Source organism: Homarus americanus, unplaced genomic scaffold (assembly GCF_018991925.1).
Source record: "Homarus americanus isolate GMGI-L3 unplaced genomic scaffold, GMGI_Hamer_2.0 scaffold16712, whole genome shotgun sequence".
NCBI lineage: Eukaryota > Metazoa > Arthropoda > Malacostraca > Decapoda > Nephropidae > Homarus > Homarus americanus.
Genome location: NW_024757794.1, coordinates 3,649,089 through 3,674,081, shown reverse-complemented (window position 1 = coordinate 3,674,081; position 24,993 = coordinate 3,649,089). Strand labels below are relative to the sequence as shown.

Here is a 24,993-nt window from a genome sequence, read left to right as displayed (position 1 = left end):
CATTCAATATTTAATTTCTAATTCGTAAGCATTTATAATTATACTGATATAGTTAATAACTTAGAACTTGAAATTAGTTACTTTCTTACTTTGAAGAATAGGTTTAATGGTACATTTGCTGCTGTTTCCCAATAAATAATAGTCCTTATCAGAGAGATCAGTGGTGATGATTCACGGAAGGTGTGTTCTTTCATTGACTGATGGTTTCTTTCTTTGGCTATATTCATAACAGAGACACCTGATGATCTGATCAGTATTACAGTGATTATTACTATTCTTCAGAGAATGTTATGTTCAATTTCTGTATTCAAATGTTTTTGTTGTATCTTTCCATGTTCCTTTCCTTTCCCACTTTCACAGTCCACTTTTTTGTGTACTGTACTTGTTTTGCCAAATAATGGCACACCTATAATTTTAACTTGGATACATTTTTGGCATATGTTTTGAAAGTTGATGTCTGATCTTCAGCACTTGGATTTGAGCTAGTCAGTGTCCTAATTGTTTGAGAAACATTAAGTTTGTTCCTCACCTTGCTTTGAGTGTGGGAATGGTAACATTAAACAGATATGCAGAAGTACCATAGGTTTCTTCCAGATTTTGAGCATTTATGGACATTGGATTTAATGGTCTTCAAATTAGCATCCTAGTGTATTATTTTAGGATAAAGATATGATTTTTTTTTATACAGTATTAATTTTACATTATTTTATTTTATTTTATTTTTAATAGCTCATCAGAACAATTTCACATGGAATAAATATCCAATCATAAAAAAAAAGAATTGGACTTAATGCTTTTGTGAGTAAACTTGGATCCAGCAGCCATATAACATTGTTTGTGCTTCATTTTGCTTGCCAAACCTCACAAAAGAGCTGGACATTAATCCCACACAAAAAATCTTGTGAAGCTACTAAGGGTGTGAACTTAAGGCTTGCCATGTGATGCATGTCCAGATGTAATTATGCTGTTTCACACTAAAAGTAACATGTATAAGTTTTTGTGCTGAAGTTTTATTGTATGGGAATGTGTGATGCAAGAATAATTAACTGCATTGCATTGTTACCATTTTAACAGCAGGTTTGCAATAATACTTTTTAGTTTTCTTGGGAAATGGTACAGACCTGACTCAGCAGTTGAACTGTATATAGCTTTTTAAGATGCTTGAATTAGAATGACTTTATGCTTCATACCTAAATAACCTAGAATAATACATTTCACTTTTCAAGATATAAGAGCTGCAGTTTGGTTAACTTGGAAACATGACTCAATAAGACATTGTGTTAACTACTAATACAGTTCCTTTTCCTGTTGGGAGAAATGGAATTGTATTATATTCTTATTTATGGGGTTATTTTTCCCAGGAAAAATGCTGAATAAATTTTCTTGTTTATAACTGGAGAATAAGAAGGCTATTTGTTTCTGGTTAAGGGTATTTCAGGATTAAGAAAAAAATGGTAGTACTGTATCATCAAGACCATTTATCAGAGTTTTTGTTACTTGTTCTAGTATAGGATGTGTCTGTGTTTGAAGATTAACATTTGTTTATAAATTGATATTGATATATCTAGAAAATACTACTTTGCCATTCATATTTCTAACAAGTGAATCAGAGGTAGTGTTTGTCTGTAAGAGGAGTATCCTCGAAATGTATGATTGAAGGTAATCAAGAGAGTAGATGTAAAGACCCAACCCTGTGGAAATGTTTCCTCAAACCTGTCATTTTATTCAAGAGAGTTTATAATACAAGATATTGAAAGGATAATTCAATTTTTTCTGGTTATATTTAAGGGTTGGGCATGTAAAAGAAGTCTTTGACTCCAACAGATACTGTCATTGATAGATACTATTGGTGCTAGTTTTTGTATTACTGTAGTTTAGAATTCTGACAGGACAAAAGAGGGTACATAATTTGAATAAAATGATCTACATTCAAGAAACTTACAGCATTAGGTTTGCTCCTACTTTGTGATCCCAAGTGTATGCATTGGTGTGTGAGCTGGTGGGGGGGGCACCAGGAGCCGGTAAGGTGCTTGTTCTTGTATGTACAGTACATCGTCTGTAGTTCGTGCTTATCGTTGTGCGTAATATTTGTTGGTATTTTTATGATCCCAGTAAGGATGCTTCTGTGGTCATGGCTGCACAGTAGTAAAAAAGTAATGTGATATGTCAGGTAAAAAATTTAGTGTTGTAGTCCATAGATTCTCATTCTTTAAAAAAAGTATAGCTCAAATGACAGCTTTTCTGTGCTTCATTTATTTCTTAATAATTGAGATCCATATTTAATGCTTTTTAAAGAATTAGTTTGTTGTTTTAATTTTTTTCTCTTAAAGTATTATAAGTTTAAGTGGTAGTTTAGAACCTGATTAACATTTAAGCTGTTCATTTCTGCATGTGTATCACCAGCAGAAGACATTCTGCTTGTCACTTTTTTCCATTTAGTTTTTCACATTTGACTCACATTAAAGTCAGAAATATGTTGAACCAAGAAAATTTCTATGATTTTGTTCAATATCTATGTGAAAGGGAAATAATTTAAATTTATAAGTAATAGCTGTTCATCGCCTTGGAGCATTGAAGTGTAAGTTAATGTCTGAGTTGTCACATAGTACTGTACATGTGGGGATAATAATACACAAATGGAGTCTTAAGTAAATTGCACTGATAATCTAGTTGCACAGGTGAATGTTCGTATTTAACCCTCGGAAAAGGCAATTTTTTCAGTACAATTTTACATAAAAAATGTTTTACCATTATCGGAGGGAATTTATGATACATGAGATATTGCACCTCAGAATAGCTCAGTAATTGCTTTTAGAGGTAACTTGTTATTTTGGGTGCCACATTTCAGTGGGTTGTACACAGAACATTTCCAGCCAGATTTAGAAGAAACGGCTTGTAGATTAAGCCTTCATTCTTGTTTTTGTTTTGTTGAAATAGGTGGCTTTTATGGCTTCAGTAGAAAAGTTTAATTGTTTTACTAATCAGAACAATTATAAAATGGTGCTAGAGGGAGTGTGAATGTTACATCTTTTATATATGGTACATCTTGGAACCCTACTACTGTACTTACAAATATTTGATAAATTAGGAGCTCCGACAGCTAGTAAATTGTTAAGTCTCAATTGCACTTAAAAGGTTGCCTTAGACAAATTTTGTTGTGTGCAGCTTAATTCATATAGCAACACATTCTCAGACTTCATGTAAGCCTTCCATTAAAGACCATTATTCATTCCTTTGCTATTCATTGTTATGTACTTTTTTCACTTTCAATTTACATGCCTGCATGTACTGTACTTGCTTTTTCCCCCTACATTGTGCATAGTGAGAACAATGATTTGCACCCATCCATCTATCCATATTTATGTACAGCCATCTCACCTGCATTTGTTAGCAAGATTAAGCAGAAAGTATCCTGCAGAGAGGAGAGAAATTTTCTCGGCTTCTTTATAGTAATATCACCGTTAGCCGGAATCCCTCAAACCCGGAACTCTCCGATAGCTGGAATTGAAATTTTCTCGGAAAATCGTTCCCAAAGTCGGAATTTTCTGGAAAATTACGTCATTGGGAAAAATTTTCCGAGGGGCACATTTTCTGGAAAATTCCAAGAAAATTATCCCAGTGCCCGAAAAATTCCAGGGATGGGGGAGTTTTTTCCGGGTTTGGGGGATGAAAATCAGGTGCAATTTCTGGAACTTCCGAGAATATTTTTTCCGTTACCCGGAAAATTCCATAAAATTCTGGGGATGACAGGTTTTTCCAGCTTTAAGAAATGAAATAATGCATCATTCTGGAACTTCTGGGAACATTTTTCCGTTACCTGAAAATTTCCGGATATGGGGGATTTTTTTTCCGGCTTTGAAAAGTTGTCTCGTTACCCAGAAATCTCTCATTCCCGGAAGTGCTCTGCACCAATTGTTCCGGCTAACGGAAATATCACTTTGAATTATGTGGTTAAATTTTCCTGTTGAATGAGTTTTGCGCAAGTGGGAACTTATGTGTTTCACAAGCCGCTTTAGTTATTTAATGTGTCTTAAGTGCAACCATGTGTATACTGTATGTGATAGCCAAACAAGCAAGCTGAGGTCTTCAGACAGTCTTTAAATGTTGATGTAGTCTTTACCACCGAAAGGTCTGGAGATGATCTGCAGTTGATATGTATGACTGAGGATTGTATATGTGGCCAGTCCTCAAGTTCCTCAGGGAATAAGGCATCAAACTCTTAGCAACATAGGGAGATAACTCGTTTGTCACTGGATCAGCGTCTGCTCTGGTGGTCTGACCCAAGTGAGAAAATGGGAAGTAAAAATTAGTTCTGTATAAAGAATATAATAAAGAGGTGGATGATAAAAGGAAACCAAGAAAGAGATGGATGAATGTATGTGAAATACTATTTTTCAGTGCAAAGGATTTGGCGGCCCAACCAACATTGAGAAGCTCTCACTCAAGTTATAATGGTGATCTAGACCTTGTTCAGTTTAAATTCCGATGCTGCAGCCTCCTTACTACCAGTTTTGATGTCTGTATAAGCAAGGATTTCCAGTTGAAAGCAGTTTTCTATACTGTAATAACTTTGCTCATAAAAGGGACAATGGTGTTATACTGGCTCTTGGAAATACTGTACATTATAGGATCACTTCTTTCTTTAAAAAAGAAAAGAAAAACACTTTAGCATAATAATGCTTAGCTAACCTAACAAAAACTTACAAGCCTCCTTAATGCCAAATTCCTTCACTTTTTCTGTCTGCATGGACCACATATTCTTGAACTTGAGTTCATTTGAACTACTATACTTGTATGTTCAAATACGTACCAGTTTACTGTATATATCAGCATTTGGCAACATCGCCCCCATTTGTTGTTTTTTTGCTTTTATGTGACTCAGTTGCTTGCGAATTAGCATAGGGTTAAAGAATTTTGTTTTCTTGGTTACAATGATTATGAACTGTACATGTATTCTACACGGCTGATTTTACTGGCAATCTTAGGAACACTCAGTATGAATGTCTTCAGTTTTGTAGTTAACACAACATATGTTCTTTTCCTGTAATCTCACTCATACCAGGAAAGGAAGATAACAGGACTATTGATAACCATGGTGCTCACTTGTTAATGTTCATGTATCACAAAACACTACTGTACTTTGAAAAAATATGGTAAATGTGATATCATGTATTTTAGGTTGCCTGTAGTTGACAAAATTGCATAGTACAGTATTGGAATGGCCTAAAACTGTATAACTTTATCTCTGAAGGCAAACAGTTATGGGGGAATCATTGAGCCAACATTATTATACTGTACAGGTTTGTGGCAGTTTAAGTCCCTTGGCTTAAAAATGCAAGACAGATTCCATTTCTGTTCAGTAACTAAAGGTTTTTATTTATTATATACGGTATACAGTATATATTTTTTTTATCAGCGTCTCAAACGTCATCAATCGGAACTGTCATGCCCAATCAAAAAAGATTTGTTCTCATTTTGTTTAAAATACTTTATACATATATTATACCTGCTGTGTTATTTAAGAAACTCATGAGACAAAATAAAGGACATTTTGCAAATGAGTTTTGTATAATTTATAGGACTTATATTTTACTTAGACTTTAGAGTAGATTGTGATAAACAATAATATTTTTATAAGTACTATATAAGTTGTTATTTTTTTCAGTCTACTTCATTGTTATCACCATTTTATAACCAGTTACATATTGTGGAAAAAATAATCTGGTTAATAATTAGGGTCATATGCTTAATGGGTATTATAAAGCATTTTTTGTGAGGGATATATGCGTTTTGGATTCTGACAGTTCTTATTATCAGTAAATTCATTAAAAAAAACAACTTGGGGTTGGCAAGTTGAAGAAAAGTTTGGACTCGGCTGTTTGACTCATCTCAAACATGTACTGTACTCACATACATTACTGTATAGTGTATTCATCTGTAGCATTTCTTTCATCATCAAAAGTAACTTCATTCTGTATTATCATCAATTTATGAAACACAGTGAATACTGATGAAGCAAGTTTATGCGAGTATGATATTGTTTTTATTTCATTCTTTCAAGCAAATCATTGTGGGAATGGATATTGTGCCAGATATTTAATTTGATAAAATAGCTGCTCAAGGTTTTTAAATGCAAAAATTCTAAAATTTCATTGTGGCTTTGTCTTAGCCACCATCAGGACACTACCTTTGGGCCACTCTAGGGTACACTACTATATTTGTTTGTGACTGCTACTTTTGTGATTTTCTTCAAGCCCTATTGTCATTCCTGGATGAGCTCTTGTTATACAGTCCAGGATAGATTGTAGTTTTCAGGGACAGTTTTTATCCTTTTATTTTTCAGGTGAAATTACAGACAATGGTTTTTGGAGGTTTAATAATGTAGAATAAACCCTGGCACTAATGGTAGAAGAATTACTAATATAATACATGTACTGTACAGTAATTTGATTAGTTTAATACTGTATATAATTTACAGTTGTTTACTATTGCACTAGAAATGTATCTTGTTAATTGTAAGGGTTATTACAGTACAATACTAAATGTAGTTAATCAGTCAAAATTTAAGGAAGGTAAGAGTCCGTAAAAAAATATTGAAAGGATAAGTTAGCACTGTTTATTGTCAGGTGATTTTGTTTTGTTGGGCAATTTTTAAATCAGTACCTTCATTATCCAGAGTTTAATGACCATACTGATTTTCATTACTGTACCATATACTGCACATATACTATATGCCTTTTATTGTCCATGGCTGTGTTTGTTACTATTATGTTGTGATCTCATCATACTGATAATTATTTTGATGTAGTTATATTTATGCTGATTGTTGTGACATATAGCATATATTAGAAAATTTGATAAAAGTCGATAAAGTTCTTTAGAAATTCATGAAATAGAGTTAATTCATATTATCAGGTTAAGTTACTTAATGTTTATCACTTGTAATTTTTTTATTATGCATCTTACAGATTGACAAAATTCACAACTAAGGTACATCAAGTAATACTGTATTGTGCTAGTCAAGTAGTAGCTTGGGTTATGTTGGACAAATTTGTTCTTTCAGTTTAAGTCTTACTGTAAATTGGACCTGAATAATGAAGGTATTTATGTAGAGTAATTTGAAAAAGAAGTGATGGATAGAGGTGGTTGTCAAGGTATTTGGGAAGGTGAAAACTAAAGTGAGCATTTGTTTGTTTGCACGCAGGCATGTTCTTGGCACAGATAATGCTTATTGTAAAAGAAAAAATCTTTCAGTCTTGCATTTCAATTTTTATTTTTGTATTGAATATAACTCATTAAGACTTCTATTTTGTAATATTAGAAGTATAGCTGCATGTTTTCAATCTTGCATACTGTTCTTTTTTTATTGTAGCATACTGACTGCAGTATTAATATTGAAATTATAATTGTGAATCATTAATCTTTATTGAAGCCAGCCTAATGAGCATGGATTAACATCAGATATTCAGCTTATGTTACCATGTTTTCATAAAACATAATATTTGATAACAGCCTTGCATTTTCTTAATATCATTCTCAATTTGCATTATATTTCATGAAAATTGCTGCTTTTATGTTGCTGACAAATATTTCTTTGTACACAGCTCAACAGCAGCAATCAGGAAAGGGTCGAGGAGCAAAACGAAAGATGCCGGAGACTACTGCTGGCAATAAGAAGGCTCGAGGGGACATGCCAGCACCAAAGCTTCATGGTTATCCAGTGGACCATCCATTTAATAAAGATGGTTATAGATACATCCTTGCTGAGCCTGATCCTCATGCTCCTTTCAGGTAGTATTTTGTTCCAGAAGCTATATTTTAAATTACTATACATGTTACAGTTTATATTTTGCTGCAACTTGCATGCTGTGACATGATATTTTACAGAAGAAAGCATTAAGGAAAAAATTTGCTTGGCAGTTTATGGCTCATATGATATCTTGATAACATTTGAAGAGTTTTAAATAGAAAGATTACAGTAATTCAAACCTTCTTAGAACTTGATATGGCAGCAGTCAATGCTGGTTCTTTAGTAAATGCATAGGAAAAATAAAGTGCAAACTGTTAACCAATTCACCCACCCTCTCCTCAAGAACTTTACAGATATACCTTGCTATATATTAGACATGTGTTCTTGAAAAGTGTGATGTTAGGTACAAGTTTACCATAGGCTTAATAATATAAATAAGGGTTATATTCCTGAAGGACACTTATGATCCAAAAATAATAATTAAATGCCTAAATAAAAATATAAGTTAAATACAGCATGCCATTACACACACATACATATCTTGATAAAATCACACGGGAAAATGGAAACAACCGAGCACCTTAGCTTTCGTCTTTATTCAAGACATCTTCAGTTGCCTCTGAAGATGTCTTGAATAAAGACGAAAGCTAAGGTGCTCCGTTGTTTCCATTTTCCCGTGTGATTTTATCAAGATTTATCTTATCCATGTTTTCATTGTGGATTTACATGAAATATATATATATATATATATATATATATATATATATATATATATATATATATATATATATATATATATATATATATATATATATATATATATATACATACATACAGTCAACCCTCACTTTACGCGGTTAATGTAACCCACAGGGTACCGCGGAAAGTGAGAAACGCGTAAAGTGAATAACATAACATATGGGATTAAATGAAATAGAGACCAGCTGACCCCCAAACTCCACTTTTTCCAACACAATACCTATGTTCTAGTAAAAATAACATCTTAATTTTATGATGGTACATGCACACAATTAATACTTAAGAGAAATAGAGAAATACAGTCGCCAAGTTAATGTCCATTCAAATAATGGACTCCACTCCCTCCCCCTCTTCTCACACTACACTCGCTGGCTCTTCCCTCTGAGAAATTTTGGGGGGAAAACCAGGTATAGTAATAAATAATACCTCAAACTAAAGTTAGGATAATATAATTGACATTGCTGGATTCCTTGTAAGACCAGGAATATTTTGAATATAAATGTCATATATTTTGCACAAAAGATAACATATTTACTCAGAGTAAACATTATATCTAAAATTTGTATGTCTAATGCAAAATCTATGATGTTTATATTCAAAATGATCATCAAATTGTAAGAATTCCAGCAATGTAAATTATATTCTGGCCGGGTAATTTGTATGAATTTTATGAGCTAAAACATATATCTTCATTAAATAAACAAAGAAATATTTGAAAATGCGCTCCGAAATCCATGCCGGAAAACTGAAGGTTCCGGTTTATCGATTGCCGGATTTTTGATGGTCAACCTGTACTAAATTTTTTTCGATTTCGAGTAGTAATCTGCACCTAACCCTATTTTCTCCATAAGCCCTGTTATTTCTATTACACGAATTTCTATAACACGATGTTTTACAAGAACACAACTATCGCGTTATAGCAGAATTGACTGTGGCAGGATATTTTGGATTTGGGTTGAAATGAACAAATGCTTTGGACTATGATTTATTCTTTGATTACAGTGGTCCCTCGGTTAATGAACGCCTCGGTTAACGAACTACCTTCCATAAGAATCTTCAATTCGGTTAACGAACAAAAATTCCATTAACGAAATCCTTACGAAAATCACGTTTTGTTGTGAGCATTAGCTGGTGGCCCAGTCTGCCAATTCAGTAATCTGTTCTAAGTTTAAATTCGTTTCCAATGGATTAAATATCAATAAATTTCAGCTTTTTAATATTTTTGAATGTTTTATATTAAAATTATTAGTCATTTTAACATTTATTTAACATATTGATAATATATGCAGTACAGGGAACTAGTTAGTTGTGCACCCATCAGATACTGTACGTGGGTCGGTCACCAGGCGTCAGTCTGGCTTTGTTTTCTGTGGAGAGAGCATCTATTTTGTTGGTGTCTTGAACATTTTTGCATTTTTCATTGAAATTATTGGTCATTCTGAACTTTAGTTAACATATTGATAATATATAGCACAGTGCAGTGTTGATTTAAAGAAAATAATCTTGAATTACACCTAGTGAACTTAAAATTTTATTGGTGAAATGAGGCATCAAGCATGGGTCCACTGAAGGTGATTTTTCCTCCATACCACTTCCTTCTTCTCTCCCTTCTCCTCCACCCCCACTTCTAATTCCCATCATCATCATCAACCAGGAGCCTTCTACATATACACCTCAAAGTAAGTGTACTTTACTGCATTTTTTTTTTTTTCACTTTGTATGTGCTTTTCGGTGAGCTGGAACCAATTACCCAATATCCCATTGAAACAATGGATTCGGTTAACGAACGACCTTCTGGAACGAATTGTGTTCGTTAACCGAGGGACCACTGTATTTACAATATTTGTATGCGTCATGGTATATAAGGGGTCCTTGGTTGAAAAAAGTTTGAGAACCCCTGCTCTAGAAACATCCGCAACCGCTTGTTTACTATTTTTCCGAGGATTTTGGCAGGTACTTCTAGCAGCGATATTGGTTGAAAGTTTTCGACTTTGTTTGGAGGCTTCCCTGATTTTGGTATGAGGCAGATAACGGCGATTTTGAACATCTTAGGGAAGTATCCAGAGGCGAGGCAGGCATTGCATATATGAGCAAGCCTATCTATCAAGTTGTCAAGGAGTTGTGCCAGGATCTTCTTGTTAATATGGCTTTGCCCAGGTAACTTGTTTTTAAACCCATTTTATAACGGCTGACACATCTGCAGGAACTGTGCGCTCCGTCAGGTAGCTGTCGTCCACCAGTCTCGTGAAGTCAGTCCGTGCGAGCGGCTGGAGCAAGTGCTGATGGTCCTGCAACTGACCTAAAATGTCCTCCTCAAACTCCCTGTCGAAGCCCTCGTTCTCCATTTCACTATTGGTAAAAATCGTCCGTAAATATCGCTGATGTAATTGTTCTTGGTTTTCAGCCTCGAATATTTTCACGTTGTTTTGGTCGAGCAAGTAAGGGACCGTGCTAGAGGTGGAACCCATCAGTCGCTTGATCCCTCTCCAGAATGCAGCAGAATCGCAGTAATTGTTGGCTGCCTCCCACACCAAGGCAGCCCACTTTTGTTCATGTAGACGTTTGCTCTCCTGCTGGATGTCTGTCTGTAGCTCTCGGTACCGGTCTTTCAGCCTTTGCGTCCACCAGCGGATACTGGCTAGCTGTCTCACGTGATCGTACTGGACACTGAGCTGCCTTAGCTGGTGACTAGTGTGAGGGTGGGGAATGGTCCTGTGGGTGGTGGTCGGGATGTTGTTGTCCATCTCCGTCTTCACATCAATGTACCATTGTTCGACCGCGTCGTCGATGTCATAGGGGCTGGCCTCTTCCAGGTTCCTCCCCTGCTTGAGACTGAGAGACTCTTGGACTATCACGCGTTATATCGACGTTTTGCTGTACCCGTCTAATGATAATAATAATTAATGGGTTATTGAAAGATTGCAGTAAAAAGGCTGAAAAATATACACTGAATAGAGATGATAAGAGTTACAAATAGTGACACTGGGGAATGGGTCACTTAATTAACAAAAGCTTTCACTACAAATAGAAGAGGAAATATGGGGTGAACATGCGAGTTAACTATGGATCTGGTAGTTTTCTCAGAATGTATGTGCAATTAGTCCGTTAAAAAAATAAATGAAATAAATTTGCTATCATATATTTTTTTTTTTTTTTTAATGGGGAATAGCCCACCCAGACACAGGTCATTGACCCACAATGGGGCCTAGGGGGCGAAAAAATAAGAGTAAAAAGAAATTAAAAATAGAAAAGAAAAGATGCTAATCTACACCACGACGATGCCGGAAAACCAGCTTTTTGAAATGAGACATAGTGTATAAGTATGGAAACACAGAAGAAGGCAGAGCATTCCACAGTTTGGCTGTGTGAGGAAAGAAGGAGGTACTATAACGGGTTATTCTAGTGTGACCGACATCCAGAGAGAAACGGTGGGCACTGCGGGCAAGACAAGTGCTACGAGCCCATGGCCTTGCCGGCGGAATAAAGGATGCCAAATCCATCGAAATTTGCCCGTTCAAGCACCTGTAAAAGAGAGATAGTGAAGCAACATTGCAGTGAAGAGAAAGGGAAGAGAGATTATCAACTAAAGGAGGAGAGTTAATAAGATGAAATGCCTTTGATTCCATCCTATCTAACAGTTGGACAGAAGAAGAGTCACCCCAGATATGAGAGCAGTACTCCAAGTTAGGACGAATGAATCCCTTATATACTTGAACCACCTGCTGAGGAGTGAAGTAGCTATGGCATCTATACAGCATTCCTAGCTTTCGGGAGGCAGCTTTAGCAATCTTTTGGATGTGTGGTTTCCATGACATATTAGAGGAAATGGTGAGGCCTAGCATATCTATTTTAGAATTTGGCAGAATGATTGCATCCTGAAATGTGATTGGTGGGAGATCATCTAATTTGGAAAGTGTAATTGGTAAATACCAAGTTGCCCCAAGCTACTGTCCTGGCCACGTGGCCACACACCTGCCAAACTGCATCTAGCCCATACGAGCACGAACTGATTGCTACAAGAACAGCCCAGTCTCAACCATTGTAAAAATTATCAACACCTAATTATTATATATCATATTTGTATCACTTACTTTACTTGTATATCATTGGTAAATCAAAAGACCCATTCCCCAATTATGTAATTGTATATTTTCAGCCTTCCGGCTGCCATGCTCTTTCAATAAACCATTAATTATTATTATTATTATTATTAGGACTAGCTGTCTGTCTGTCTGTTCTGGGCAGCCGAAACGGCACAATCGTTTTTCATCAAGCTTGGTGGAAAAATCGCAAAAAATTCGTAGAGTGGAACAAACCTGGTCCCATGTTGATGGTTTCTTTAGGAAGGCATTAATTAACCATTTTATTTATGTTGGAAAACGATGCAAGTCTACGGACTTGGCGCACCCTAATTAACCTTGCAAGTCTACAGACTTGGCACACCCTAATTAACCATGCAAGTCTACGGACTTGGCGCACCCTCATTCGCTGTACACTAGCCAAGCACGAGCGTTCAAACTTACACTGGGCACGAAGGTGCCCGCAATCACTTGTTACAGCTATAGGATCAGCCTGTGACTCTGTCCATACTGCATTGGTGACTTTTTACAATATCCTTCTACAGTATCTGTTAGTGAACAGAAAGGGATCCCCAATTGGCACCCTGGGAGGATGGTATTGAGTGAGAATTTGTGGCAATCCATTACAGGGTGCTGTAGTAACAATATTTATTCCTCTTTTATGGAATTGTAGTTATGCAGGGAGATAAACAAAGCCAACTTCAGTAGTTTGCTACTTTTTACTTTAGTTTTAACCAAGAACCTTTCACTCCAGTGTTTTACTTACAATGAAAAGTTCTTTTCAGACAAGAGTTTGATGACAGCAATGATTGGGCAGGTAAACCAATTCCTGGATGGCTATATCGTGCCCTCAGTCCTGGGGCAGTATTACTTGCTCTGCATGACCGTGCACCACAACTTCGAACAGCTGATGACCGTTTGGCCGTGACAGGAGACAAAGGTTATTGTCTTATCAGAGCCACTCATGGTAAGTTAATATTGTCTTTTTAATTACATCAAAGATGTACAGGACCCCAAAAGTACACACACTTTCTTTTTCTCTCATTACAATTGGAAAGACTAGACGAAATACTCTGATATATTTCCCAGATAACCATCATTTGTTGTTAACACACAAGGAAGATCTTCCATTGGTAAAGGGAGGAGGGTGTAATGGGACTCATGTAATAAGATATGTCCCCTACAACTATACTCTTTCCTTGCTAACCTGGCCCATAAGCCACGCCCCTCTTCTATACTAATAGCCAATTGGTTGAAAGAAAATTCAAACTAAATGTGTTCACAATTGGTAAATAGACCTGTTATTACCTAAAGTAATGTTAAATATCTGGACTATCAAAATGCAAATCATTTCAAGGCATTAGCACTTCAGAGAGAATGTTAGAAAATTTTGAATAATTATTATAAAAAGTCGATATAAATACGCTCTTATATATGCGGAGTCCTGGGGGGAGGTAAAACGCTCAGGGGAACCAATCAGCTATTTGTAGCTGTAGACGAGGGGCGGAGCTTAAGGGCCAGCTTAGCGTGGAAATACTACATAGGGCGTCCTCGCTTAATGTCGGGGTTACGTTCCTGAAAATGCGACGTTATTCGAAACAACGTTAAGCGGATCAATGTTCCCCATAAGAAATAGATAAAAATACAGGAGTTACGTTCCTGAGCCTCCCTTTGCCCCATGAAAAACGTTACATATACAGAAAGTCATTGCCATTTCTATAGAGAATAGTATATAGAACTACACTACTAACCTTGTATTGGTACTCACCGTGGGCGGAGATGGTAGAGCGAATGTGTGGTGGGTAGTGGAGCAAAGGAAAAGGATGGCAGAAGCGGAGGAGGGCGGTGAGTCACTGAGACTGCCTCGTCCTCCTCCTGCTCTGACTGGGGTTCCTCCTCCGTTGTTGTTTGCTCCTCCTCCGTTGCCAGCTGTTGTGAAGGAAGCTCCTGCCGTCCCGTGATGAAAAAATGAATCCAGTGTTGACTGCTTGGTGTTACTCATCTTCTCCTTATAGATCTCGGTGTAGCAACCAAGACTGTCCTCAAGCTGCGTTGAACCTTTGAGCTACGTTCTCTGTTTGGGTCGTCATCTAGAAGTATTGCTTGCTGGAACATGTTCAACGATTCTGCCAACCTCCTTGAAGTTAGCGTTCGTTGAGGTTCTTCGTTGTCATCTTCAATGGAACTGTGTTCTGTTAATTGTTGCAGATCTTTGTTGGTGAGCTTTTCTCTATGGGATGCCAGGACGTCATCAATATCCTCTGATTCCAGCTCATCAAAGCCTGCCTGTCTAGCCAAGCTGAGGATATCCCTATTCACAGCTGGGACTAAGTCCGTGAACCCCATAAAACTGTTGACGCACTCGGGCCACAGTTTATGCCTCACACCATTCAGGCAACTTTCTGAAACCTCTTCCCATGCCTTGCCAATATTGTCAATTGCATGAAGAATGTTGAAGCCGCTCCAATATTTTCGGATCGTTGGTTTATTTTCTCCGTCTGTAGCGTTGAGCAGCTGGGCCATGGTACGGCGTAAATAATACGCCTTGAATGCGATGATGACGCCTTGGTCCATAGGCTGCATCAGTGCTGTCGTGTTGGGAGGCAGGAATACAACTTCTACACTGTCATGCAAGTCGTCAAGATTGGGAGGATCAGAAGAATTTTGAAGTTTAGGTTCTCCTTGGTACAGTATTCCTTCAGTGCAGGGACGGCGTACACGTTTAACCACTGGCTAAATATGGCGCCGGTTATCCATGCCTTTTTGTTTGCCTGGTAAATGACGGAAAGGTGATCCTTTGAGTAACCTTTCAGGGCCCGTGGGTTGGCAGCATGAGAAATCAGCATAGGCTTCAGCTTGAAGTCACTGGCAGCGTTCACGCCAAGCAGCGGCGTCAAGCGGCCTTTTGCCACTTTAAAACCTGGCACTCTTCTCTTCCTTGGAGATATAGGTCCTCTCGGGCATCCTCTTCCAGAAGAGACCAGTCTCATCCACATAGAAGACTTGCTTCAATGCGTAGCCTCCTTGCTGGATAATCCGTTTGAATTCTGACGGGAATTTTTCAGCAGCAACCGTATCTGAACTGGCAGCTTCACCAGTCATCTTAATATTCTGGAAGTTATAACGACACTTAAATTGTTGAAATTATCCTCGGCTGGCTGTAAAGGTCTCTTCCTTCATTCCGTTACCCTCTTCTACCTATAAGTCGTCATACAAGGATCTGGCCTTATGCTGGATAACCATAAGGATCACAGGGGCATTGCGTTAATTCTGGTCCTCCATCCACATTGCCAGCATTTTTTCCACCTTCTCTATCACAGTGCTTCTAGTACGAGTCGTCTTAGGTACCACTCAGAGAAGAACCACTTCAAGCACTAACCTTAATCTTGTCAGCGTTGGTCTGGATAGTACGCACCGTTGTGGGGGTTAGACCAAACACAGCGGCTATGTCCACAGCACGTTCCCCTTTTTCAAATTTGCCTCTTCACTACACTAGCATCAGTAGCACTTGATGGGCGCTTGGAAGCCATTTCAAATGTTAATGTACAGTTTTAGAGCAAAAGAACTTAAGTACACACTAATGATGTGAAGTCGTAACAGAGACTGGCTTGGTGTAGCTTGGGGACGCTGTTACATTCCGCGAGTGAGGGCAGCACGCCGAGCCGAGAGAGCGTAGCGCGGCCAAACGAGTCGGTGATGCACCGCAAAAAGTACTCCGTGATGACGCAAAACGACGTAGTATAGGGATCACCGGGACATTAAATGAATATTTGGTCTCTAAAGTTCAGCAACGTAGTACCGAAAAAATGTAAAGCAGGACGACGTTAAGTGAGGACTTACTGTCGTGGCAGTCCGGATCGACACGATCAATTACTAACATTCTTGATCTTTGTTTTATCTCTTAACCCTTCACTCTATTCATACTCAATTTCTGCCTCCTTAGGGTCTTCTGACCACAATCTTATTTCTTTTAAATCAAACTGGGCAGGACCACCTCCCACATCCCCTTCTAAATGCCAACTATGGCACCATTGGAGGGCAAACTGGCAATCCTTGTGAGAATTCTTCCCCGACTTTCTCTGGAATGAATATTGCTTTTCCACTCCTTTTCCTTCTCCCGTTACCCACTCCTCTGTCAATACTTCTAGGAATCATTGTAAGATTATTCTTTGTAGGGCCAAGTGGAATTTTATAAAAAGAAAGACTCTTGACCTGACTAACTCTTCGTCTAGTAAATCCTTCTGGTCCATAACCAAAAACTTCTGTAACTTCTGTACTCCCTCTTTTCCTCCTTGCTTCCAACCTGATAACACTAGCCAACTCTCCCCTGATAAAGCCAACCTCTTTGGCACCTTATTTTCCTCTAACTCCACCTTGGACGATTCCAACTCTACCACTCCTATTCTTGCTCCTGCTACTGAACCTATGCACCTTCCTATATAATCTCCTCTCATAGGGTTGCTGGTGTGTTATCCAGGTTGGATGTGAGTAAGGCGCATGGACCAGACGGAATACCCCCTTCTTGTTCTGAAAATCTGGCCCCTGTGCTTGTGTGCTTCTTTTGCCTTTGCCTCAAAACCCAAACTTTTCCTTCTTCTTGGAAGTATGCCTCAGTTCAGCCCATCCCGAAGAAGGGTGACCATTCCAATCCCTCTAACTATCACCCCATTGCCCTAACATCATCCCTCTTTAAGATTTTTTATACTATCTTAAACTCTCATTTCTCCATCGCCTTGAACACCTTTCTCTTTTGTCGGATCACCAGTATGGCTTTCTCCAGGTGAGATCTACTAATGATCTGCTCTCCTACTGCACCCATCTTTGGTCATCCTCTCTTAGGGATTATGGGAAACTTTTGTCGTGGCTCTCGACATCTCCAAAGCATTTGACAGGGTATGGCACAAGTCTTTGCTTTCTAAACTTCCCTCTTATATTTTCTCTCCCCCACTTTGCTCTCTAATTTCTAGCTTTCTTGAGAACCATTCCATGGCAGTTGTTGTCGAGGATTTGATATATCGTTCTTTCTCTACCAATAGTGGTGTCCCACAGGGTTCTGTTATTTCACCTACTCTCTTCCTTCTTTTTATCAATGATTTACTTCACACTATGACTAATTCTATCCATTATTACGCTGGTGATTCTACTCTTCACATTTTTCCGTTCCCCCCCACAATTCTCAAACTAGATCTGTTTCTAGAGCTGATATCATTTCATCTATCAATGCAGATCTGTGCAACATCTTCGAATGAGGAGGTAAAAACCTGGTTAAATTAAATAGTAATAAAACACGGTATTTACCAATTACACTTTTCAAAATAGAAGCACACCCACCAATCACATTTCAGGATTTAATCATTCTGCCAAATTCTAAAATAGATTTGCTAGGCCTCACCATTTCCTCTAATATGTCATGGAAGCCACACATCCACAACATTGCTAAGGCTGCCTCCCGAAAGCTGGGAATGCTGTATAGATGCCATAGCTACTTCACTCCTGAGCAGGTGGTTCAAGTATATAAGGAATTCATTCATCCTAACTTAGAGTACTGCTCTCATATCTGGGGGTGGCTCTTCTGTCCAACTGTTAGATAGAGTGGAATCAAAGGCATTTTGTCTTATTAACTCTCCCCCTTTAGTTGATAATCTCTATTCCCTTTCTCTTCACTGCAATGTTGCTTCACTATCTCTCTTTTACAGGTACTTTAATTTGCAATGTTCAGTGGATTTGGCATCCTATGTACTGCCAGCAAGGCCATGGGCTCATAACATTTGTCTTGCCCTCTATGCCCACCGTTTCTGTGTGGATTTTGGTCACACTAGAATAACCCGTTATAGTACATCCTTCTTTTCTCACACAGCCAAACTGTGGACTGCTCTGCCTTCTTCTGTGTTTCCATACTCTTACAATCTATCTCACTTCAAAAAGTTGGTTTTCCAGCATCTTCGTGGTGTAGATTAACATAGTCTTGTTCTCTTCAATTTTGTATTTCTTTTTACTCTTATGTTTTCACCCCCCAGTCCCCATTGTGGGTAGATGATGCCTTTGACTTGTTGTACCCCTCTTTTGAGTTGACAAACTTGTGGCACCAAAGATACTTAATGATTGAATGGATATACATGTACATCATTTAGGTGTTTGGTCACTTTATTTATGCATTGTTGTGACACTAATCATTTATCTAATTGCCAGTAAGGATTGGCTGCTCTTGCATGCTTCACCCTTAAAAGAGTATCCCAGGTAAGAAAGACTAACTAATTAATTTATGTTACTATTTGTAACAGGTGTGAGTCGTGGAGTGTGGTATTGGGAGTGCACCATTGATGAGCAACCAGAAGGTTCACACACTCGTATTGGATGGTGCCAGCAACTTGCAAACCTTCAGGCACCTCTTGGATATGATAAATTTGGCTATTCATGGAGGTCAAGGTAATATTATTGAATAATGTAAATGATTCTTTGAAATCTTAATACAGTGGTCCCTCGGTTAACGAGCGCCTCGGTTAACGAGATTTCGGTTAACGATTTACCTTCCATAAGATTCTTAACTTCGGTTAACGAGCAATCCCTCGATTAACGAGTTTTTTACGAGCCGACTTCAACATGTTTTCGCTTGCATTTGGCGGTCCACCAGCTGTAGTATTAGTCCGCCAATACAGTAATCGGTTTTAGGGCTTAAATTCCTTACTATTTTAGTAAATATCAAGAAGTTTATACTATTCAATAATTTTAAAAGTTTAATATTAACTTTTTTAGTCATTTTAACAATTATTGAACATAATTGAAGGTAAAGAAACTAGTTTCTGGCGTGCCATCCAGCCTGTTAACACACCAGACAGGCGTTAGTCTCTCTCTGTTTTCAGTGGAGGTAACATCTTGCTTGAGACTCTCTTCAACTAAATGCTTTTTTCTGTGTTTCCAAGCAAATTATTGGTCATTTTGAAATATATTTTACATATTGACAATATATAATGTAGTGCAGTGTTGATTTAAAGAAAATAATCTTGAAATACACCAAGAGAACTAAAATTTTATGGGTGAAATGGTGCCATGGGGTGACTTCTCTTCCACCCCAATGCCTTCTCTTCTTCCTTCTCCTCCACCCCCATTCTAATTCCCATCATCATCATCATCATCATCATCATCCAGGAGCCTTCTACATACACACCTCAAAGTAAGTGTACTTTTCTACCTTTTTTGTTGAATTTAGGCAATTTTCGGTGAGCTGGAACCAATTACCCAAAAACCCATTGAAACAATGGTTTCGGTTAACGAGCAACCTGCTGGAACGGATTGTGCTCGTTAACCGAGGGACCACTGTATTTAAAAAAAAATTCAATAAGGGATTGGATTTTTGGATTTTTAATTTTATTATATTGCAGGAAAGGTACAGTATTTCATGAATCTCGAGGAAAGCATTACTTCGAGGGCGGCTTTGGTGAGGGAGATGTCCTTGGTATAATGATTGACCTTCCTGAGAAGAACCCTGTGTCACAGTTTCCACCTACGTACAAGGATAAGGTAAAGATTGGTATGCTGGAGAGAATGAGAGGACTTATAAAGATATCAGTTTTAGACGAGTCACACTGTGGTACTCAAAGAAAAGAACTTGGACTAATGATACAGATAAGGAAAATAGAATAAAAGGGGAGGTTATAGGCAGAAATACAGAGGTAATTTATTTTATTCGTCTATAAAAACAAAATTTTACCCTACAGACATTTTTGTTTTTACTTAAAGAGGAGATGAAATAGGATATGAATTGAAGTCTTTTATAGTGTAACACAGCTCTCTCTCTTCCTGTATTCCTTAATTTACCTATTACCATGTATTGTATTTCTTTCTTTTACCTTAAGATTCAGTTGTCACCCTTTGTTCCATTGGCAAACATATCAACTCCCAGATGTATGAAACATTCACTTAATCCTATCACTCCATTTAAATTGACATATATTACACCATGTCATCCTTCTACACCAATTTCTAGCTATTTTTGTTCATATTTATGATTAACTTTTTCCCAGTGCACTCACTTCCAAACTTATTAACTAACACTTGTAACTTTTATTCTGAATCACTCACTTGGGCAATATCTTCCCAAATGGTAGCTGATTATCCTCTCATTAGCAACCTGTATTTGTATTTACTAAATATGCCCCCTCTCTGGCACTCTTGCTTTCATGTCTTACTAACCCTAGTCTTAAAATATCGAACAACCACGGCACTATTATGTTTTATGATTTGGTCGACAGTTTCAAAATATTTATACAGTAAGTACAGGTGCTCCTCTTCTTGGGGGGAGCGTCTGGCTGAAGCATGAAATTTGTTAATAATTGATAAATCAATATCAATTTCCTGTCAGGAATTAAGGACACCAGATACATTGTTATTATAACCCTGAATTGTTTCTGCCTAATCCCTAATCCCTGATATCTGATTTTTCCCTTATATTCTTATCAACTTTTAAAGTCCTACTTCTCCATAACTTCTTGCTAAATTACATTGAAATTAATGTGGAATATAGTTAATTTACTCTTCTTGAACGTAACATATTGATATTTCTGATTATCACTTTTGTATTGGATGCATGAATTTTTTCCTAACTTACAATTTTTCCTGCAAATATTTATAAAGATAAATCAGCAAATAATAAACCAAGCCACATAAAAAGAAAATCTATATGTTACGCCATGCACAGTACGTTATTCTACTACTTAGTTTTTGTTTTATTAGAATCGGGCGGTAAATGGCCGAGCCTTAGGGAATTGTAGGTTAGAAAAACTCATTCTGAGATACAGACGATAAAGGTGGCGTGAGAGCAACTCACGATCACACGCCACTCTCGCATGTTTGATGGCTCACTGAATCTCGTGACAACGGTCTCCTCTGGTTAGCTTTCTGGGAAAGGTGCCAGATACTGATTTTTACCAAGTGATTGGTGAACTTGCCCTTAACCATTGATTCTTGATTAGTTAATGGAGCTAGAACATGGAAAAGTTTATTGGGTTTTAGAAGCGAAACCCAATATGTTCCTTTTCTTCGTTTATTATAAAAGGTTTCTATGTACACTCGCAACAAAAAGTATCGGTGCATACTGTAGTGTGAACAATTTGAGACCAGTGACGATAGGTATTGGGAAAGGCGAGTTGTTCCAGCCGTATGTTGGCAGCCCTGGTCAAGTGAAACAAACCGTTATAAATAAGGTCGGGAAGTGATAAACAGACAGTATGAAATATGAGGAGCTCCCTGTTAACAAAATTATTTGTGATACTTGTGAATATTGCCACATTAATTTATGCTAACAAATAAACCACTCAACCTGGTCGTCCTGAGGGGTGATGCAGCGTGGACGGCCGCTCCGAGACCTGTCGTCTGTAGTACCAGTTTCGAAGTATCGCCGAATCCATCGTGCAGCGGTGTTCCTGTGGACACCAACCCGCTGGCTAATCTGTGATGCCGAGCCCTTCGTTATGAAGGGCAATAATAGCTCCTCGTGTTCCCTCTGAGGTTTCCATGTCGTCTGGCATGTGTAGGTCTCTACTGCTTCATATTGCCTCTGTTTTATACCCACGTTCACCGAGACCAAACCCTCGCTCATCATTCAGTCGACTCAAAGCAACAATCTGAAAAGAGGAAACAAACACACTGATTGTCAGCCATATGGCAACACCTAGTGGGAGGGGGGGGGGGTTATGAGGATACACTTACCAACCTTCCCGACATATCACAGTGTCTACGTATCGTTTCGGAAGTCGTCGATCACACCCTGCACCGATACTTTTTGGTGCGAGTGTACACTTTCAAAAAGGATATCACCTTAACTATATCAATTGAGCTATGGATGTTAGACGGCAAGCTTGTCTGTGATGCTTGGTTATCAATACGTTTGTTTCTCGTGAGGCTGAGAGGAAGAACGGAGCTTATCTTGGATAAGCTTAGTTCGACGTCCTTCTCTCGTGAGATTGAATAACTACTGAGGGAGGAGCGGTTCTGAAGAAAGCATGGTCAGCTTCTTTACAGACGTGCCCTCCAGTGAAAAGTTACCAATCATTTGTTCAATGAATGGACCACATGATCACTGCATGACATCTCACTGCTCATGGAAAGTTACCGTGGGTGATGGAGTTATATAAAATTAATGTAATTAACCCACATTTATATAATATTACTGTCAACAATGAGACAGGAGCTAATACATTTGTATTACTTTACACCAAAATATTATTTTACTGTAATGCTTTCTACAGCTTTTCCTATGTAAACAGACAGGCCCTCTAAATGAAGGGGGGTGGGGGGGTAGAACAACCATGCATAGCTACATAATTATTATGAATTATGCAATAAAAATACATCATCCTTTAGCCATAGACAACAGGTTTCCTCAAGAATTTTTCTGAATATTTTCGTAATTTTCCGACATCCTATTTTCAGCCAGACGCTCCCCTTAAGAACTTTCAGAAATATGAGCAAACTTGTCCATGGGTCATTTACGGTGAATGGTAACCACTTAGTACAAGCTTGTGGTAGGCTTGCCTACTATACCCCTAGATTCTTTAATTATGTTCTTACAAGATTTACAGATAATTTTCTTTTAGTTTGCATCTGTTAAGTGTTAACATTGCTGGTGACATAGTTGCCAAGTTAGACTCAACACTGTCGCCACATCCCCCCAGCTTTCTCATTACCCGGCCGAACTGTGAGCTATGTTATGGCTATTTTTCAACTTATAATGTCAGGTAGATACAGTATACTGTATTTAACTTTTTTACATATTCCTTCATTCATAATGTAAAAAAAAATAATAATAATAAAATAAAAAATAATAAATATCGTAAGGTCAAAAACAGAGGGAATAAACTTTTCTGTGTGTGTGAGAGTTAGCAGGCTGAGTGTGGGAGCTCTGTTGGTAGGGGGTCAGCAGAGGCAGTGTCCCAACAGGGCTGCACTGCTATGGCAAGCTTTGAGGCCATGCTGCCAATATCTATGCAAATGGCAGTTGTGTTAAACTTTCATTCAGTGTTTCTTTAATGATCTTAGCTGCTTTGTTTTTCTTCAAGTAGATAGTATACAAATGTTGTTTTAAGTAGCACAATTGTTAAATAACGTAATAAAGGTAGGTGGTATGGTATATGAATGCTGGAAAAGGAAGGACAGGTATCCCTCATCTCAAGATGGAATGCTTTTCTGTAAAACCCAACATTAAGCGAAATTATCACTAAACGAGGGTTAATGAGGAATAATATCTATGGAGATGGCATATTGACATTGCTATATGTAGTGAAACTATGAAAGCCACATTAGAGTGCGTACTGTAATGATGTGCACTTGGAGAACAGATTCCCCAGTTTTTCCGACTTCCCTCCCAAGATTTTCCCTGTGAGTTGAACATTAAACTGAATTTTGACCAATTGTTAAACAAGAAAGGGTGTTAAAAAATTTTAATCGCTAAATCAAAATATCGCTAAATGAATGAAAGTTAAACAAGAGACACCTGTTGGGAGTTGAGAGTTTGCTTCAACCTTTTGGTTTACTATGTAGGCCGTTACTGTCCATCTGTGATAATATTCCTTACATATTTTTTATAATTTTACATGTTCGGTATATACATGAGTAATGTTGGACTTTCCAATGTCGTATGTTTCCATTAGAACAGTATTGCTCACACCACGTACTAGTTTCTTAATTATTTCAAGTTTGTCACTCAATTTCAACGTGTTCTTCTTTCTCTTCACACAACGAAGTTTATCTACTTTAGGAGCCATTATTATGGGCTTGTACAGTAATCTGTAAATGGAAAGAGTAGGACTCAAAATATTGTTATACTGTATTACAATACAATGGTATTCTATTCATACTGTGCTTGATATAATGCATTCACGGAAATGTAATATTTTTGCTAAAATGACGTACGTATTACAGCGGAAAGTGGGATCAAATCGTGACGAAAACAATGACTTTCGCTTTCTTTCGTTCAAAAGATGTTACCGTAATCGCTTTTCGAATGGTTTAGTTAAAAAACTGTTGTACTGTATTACAATAATATTCTATCCTAAATGACTTGAATAAATACTATGATACTATATTTCTGAATATTTTCATTAAAATCCATCAAAATCATTTTCTTTGTCATCGTCTGCAGCACCAAATTGCTTCTCCCAGTCTCTCCTTGAACAGGGCTAGAGGCACGAAGTTTTCTAATCGCTTTTCAGTTAAAAAACTATTACATCACACGATATTTTACTTAACTGCGCCTGAATGAATAATATTCTCGGAAATAAATAGTAGTTTTGCTGAAACGTGATGTATTTCAATGTAAACTAGATAAAATACATGACTAAAACAAAAGACTTTACCTAAGCTTCCGATGTTCTTGAGATGTTACTGTTTTAATAGTTGGTTAAAATTTTG

At 37.6% G+C, this 24,993-nt stretch overlaps 1 protein-coding gene across 7 annotated transcripts in view; it reads left to right on the top strand.

The window, feature by feature from the left end:
* LOC121857679 (set1/Ash2 histone methyltransferase complex subunit ASH2-like) overlaps positions 1-24,993 on the top strand; it is a 64,063-nt gene that overhangs the window by 26,606 nt on the left and 12,464 nt on the right. For all 7 annotated transcript variants that reach the window (XR_006087252.1, XM_042353747.1, XM_042353745.1 and 4 more), the window contains exons 6-9: positions 7,605-7,791; positions 13,374-13,555; positions 18,870-19,014; positions 19,968-20,106. Coding sequence is in view for 6 of the 7 variants with exons in the window: in XM_042353747.1 (XP_042209681.1) it covers positions 7,605-7,791; positions 13,374-13,555; positions 18,870-19,014; positions 19,968-20,106 (653 nt within the window). In the remaining variant the exon portion in view is untranslated. The remainder of the gene's footprint in view (positions 1-7,604; positions 7,792-13,373; positions 13,556-18,869; positions 19,015-19,967; positions 20,107-24,993) is intronic.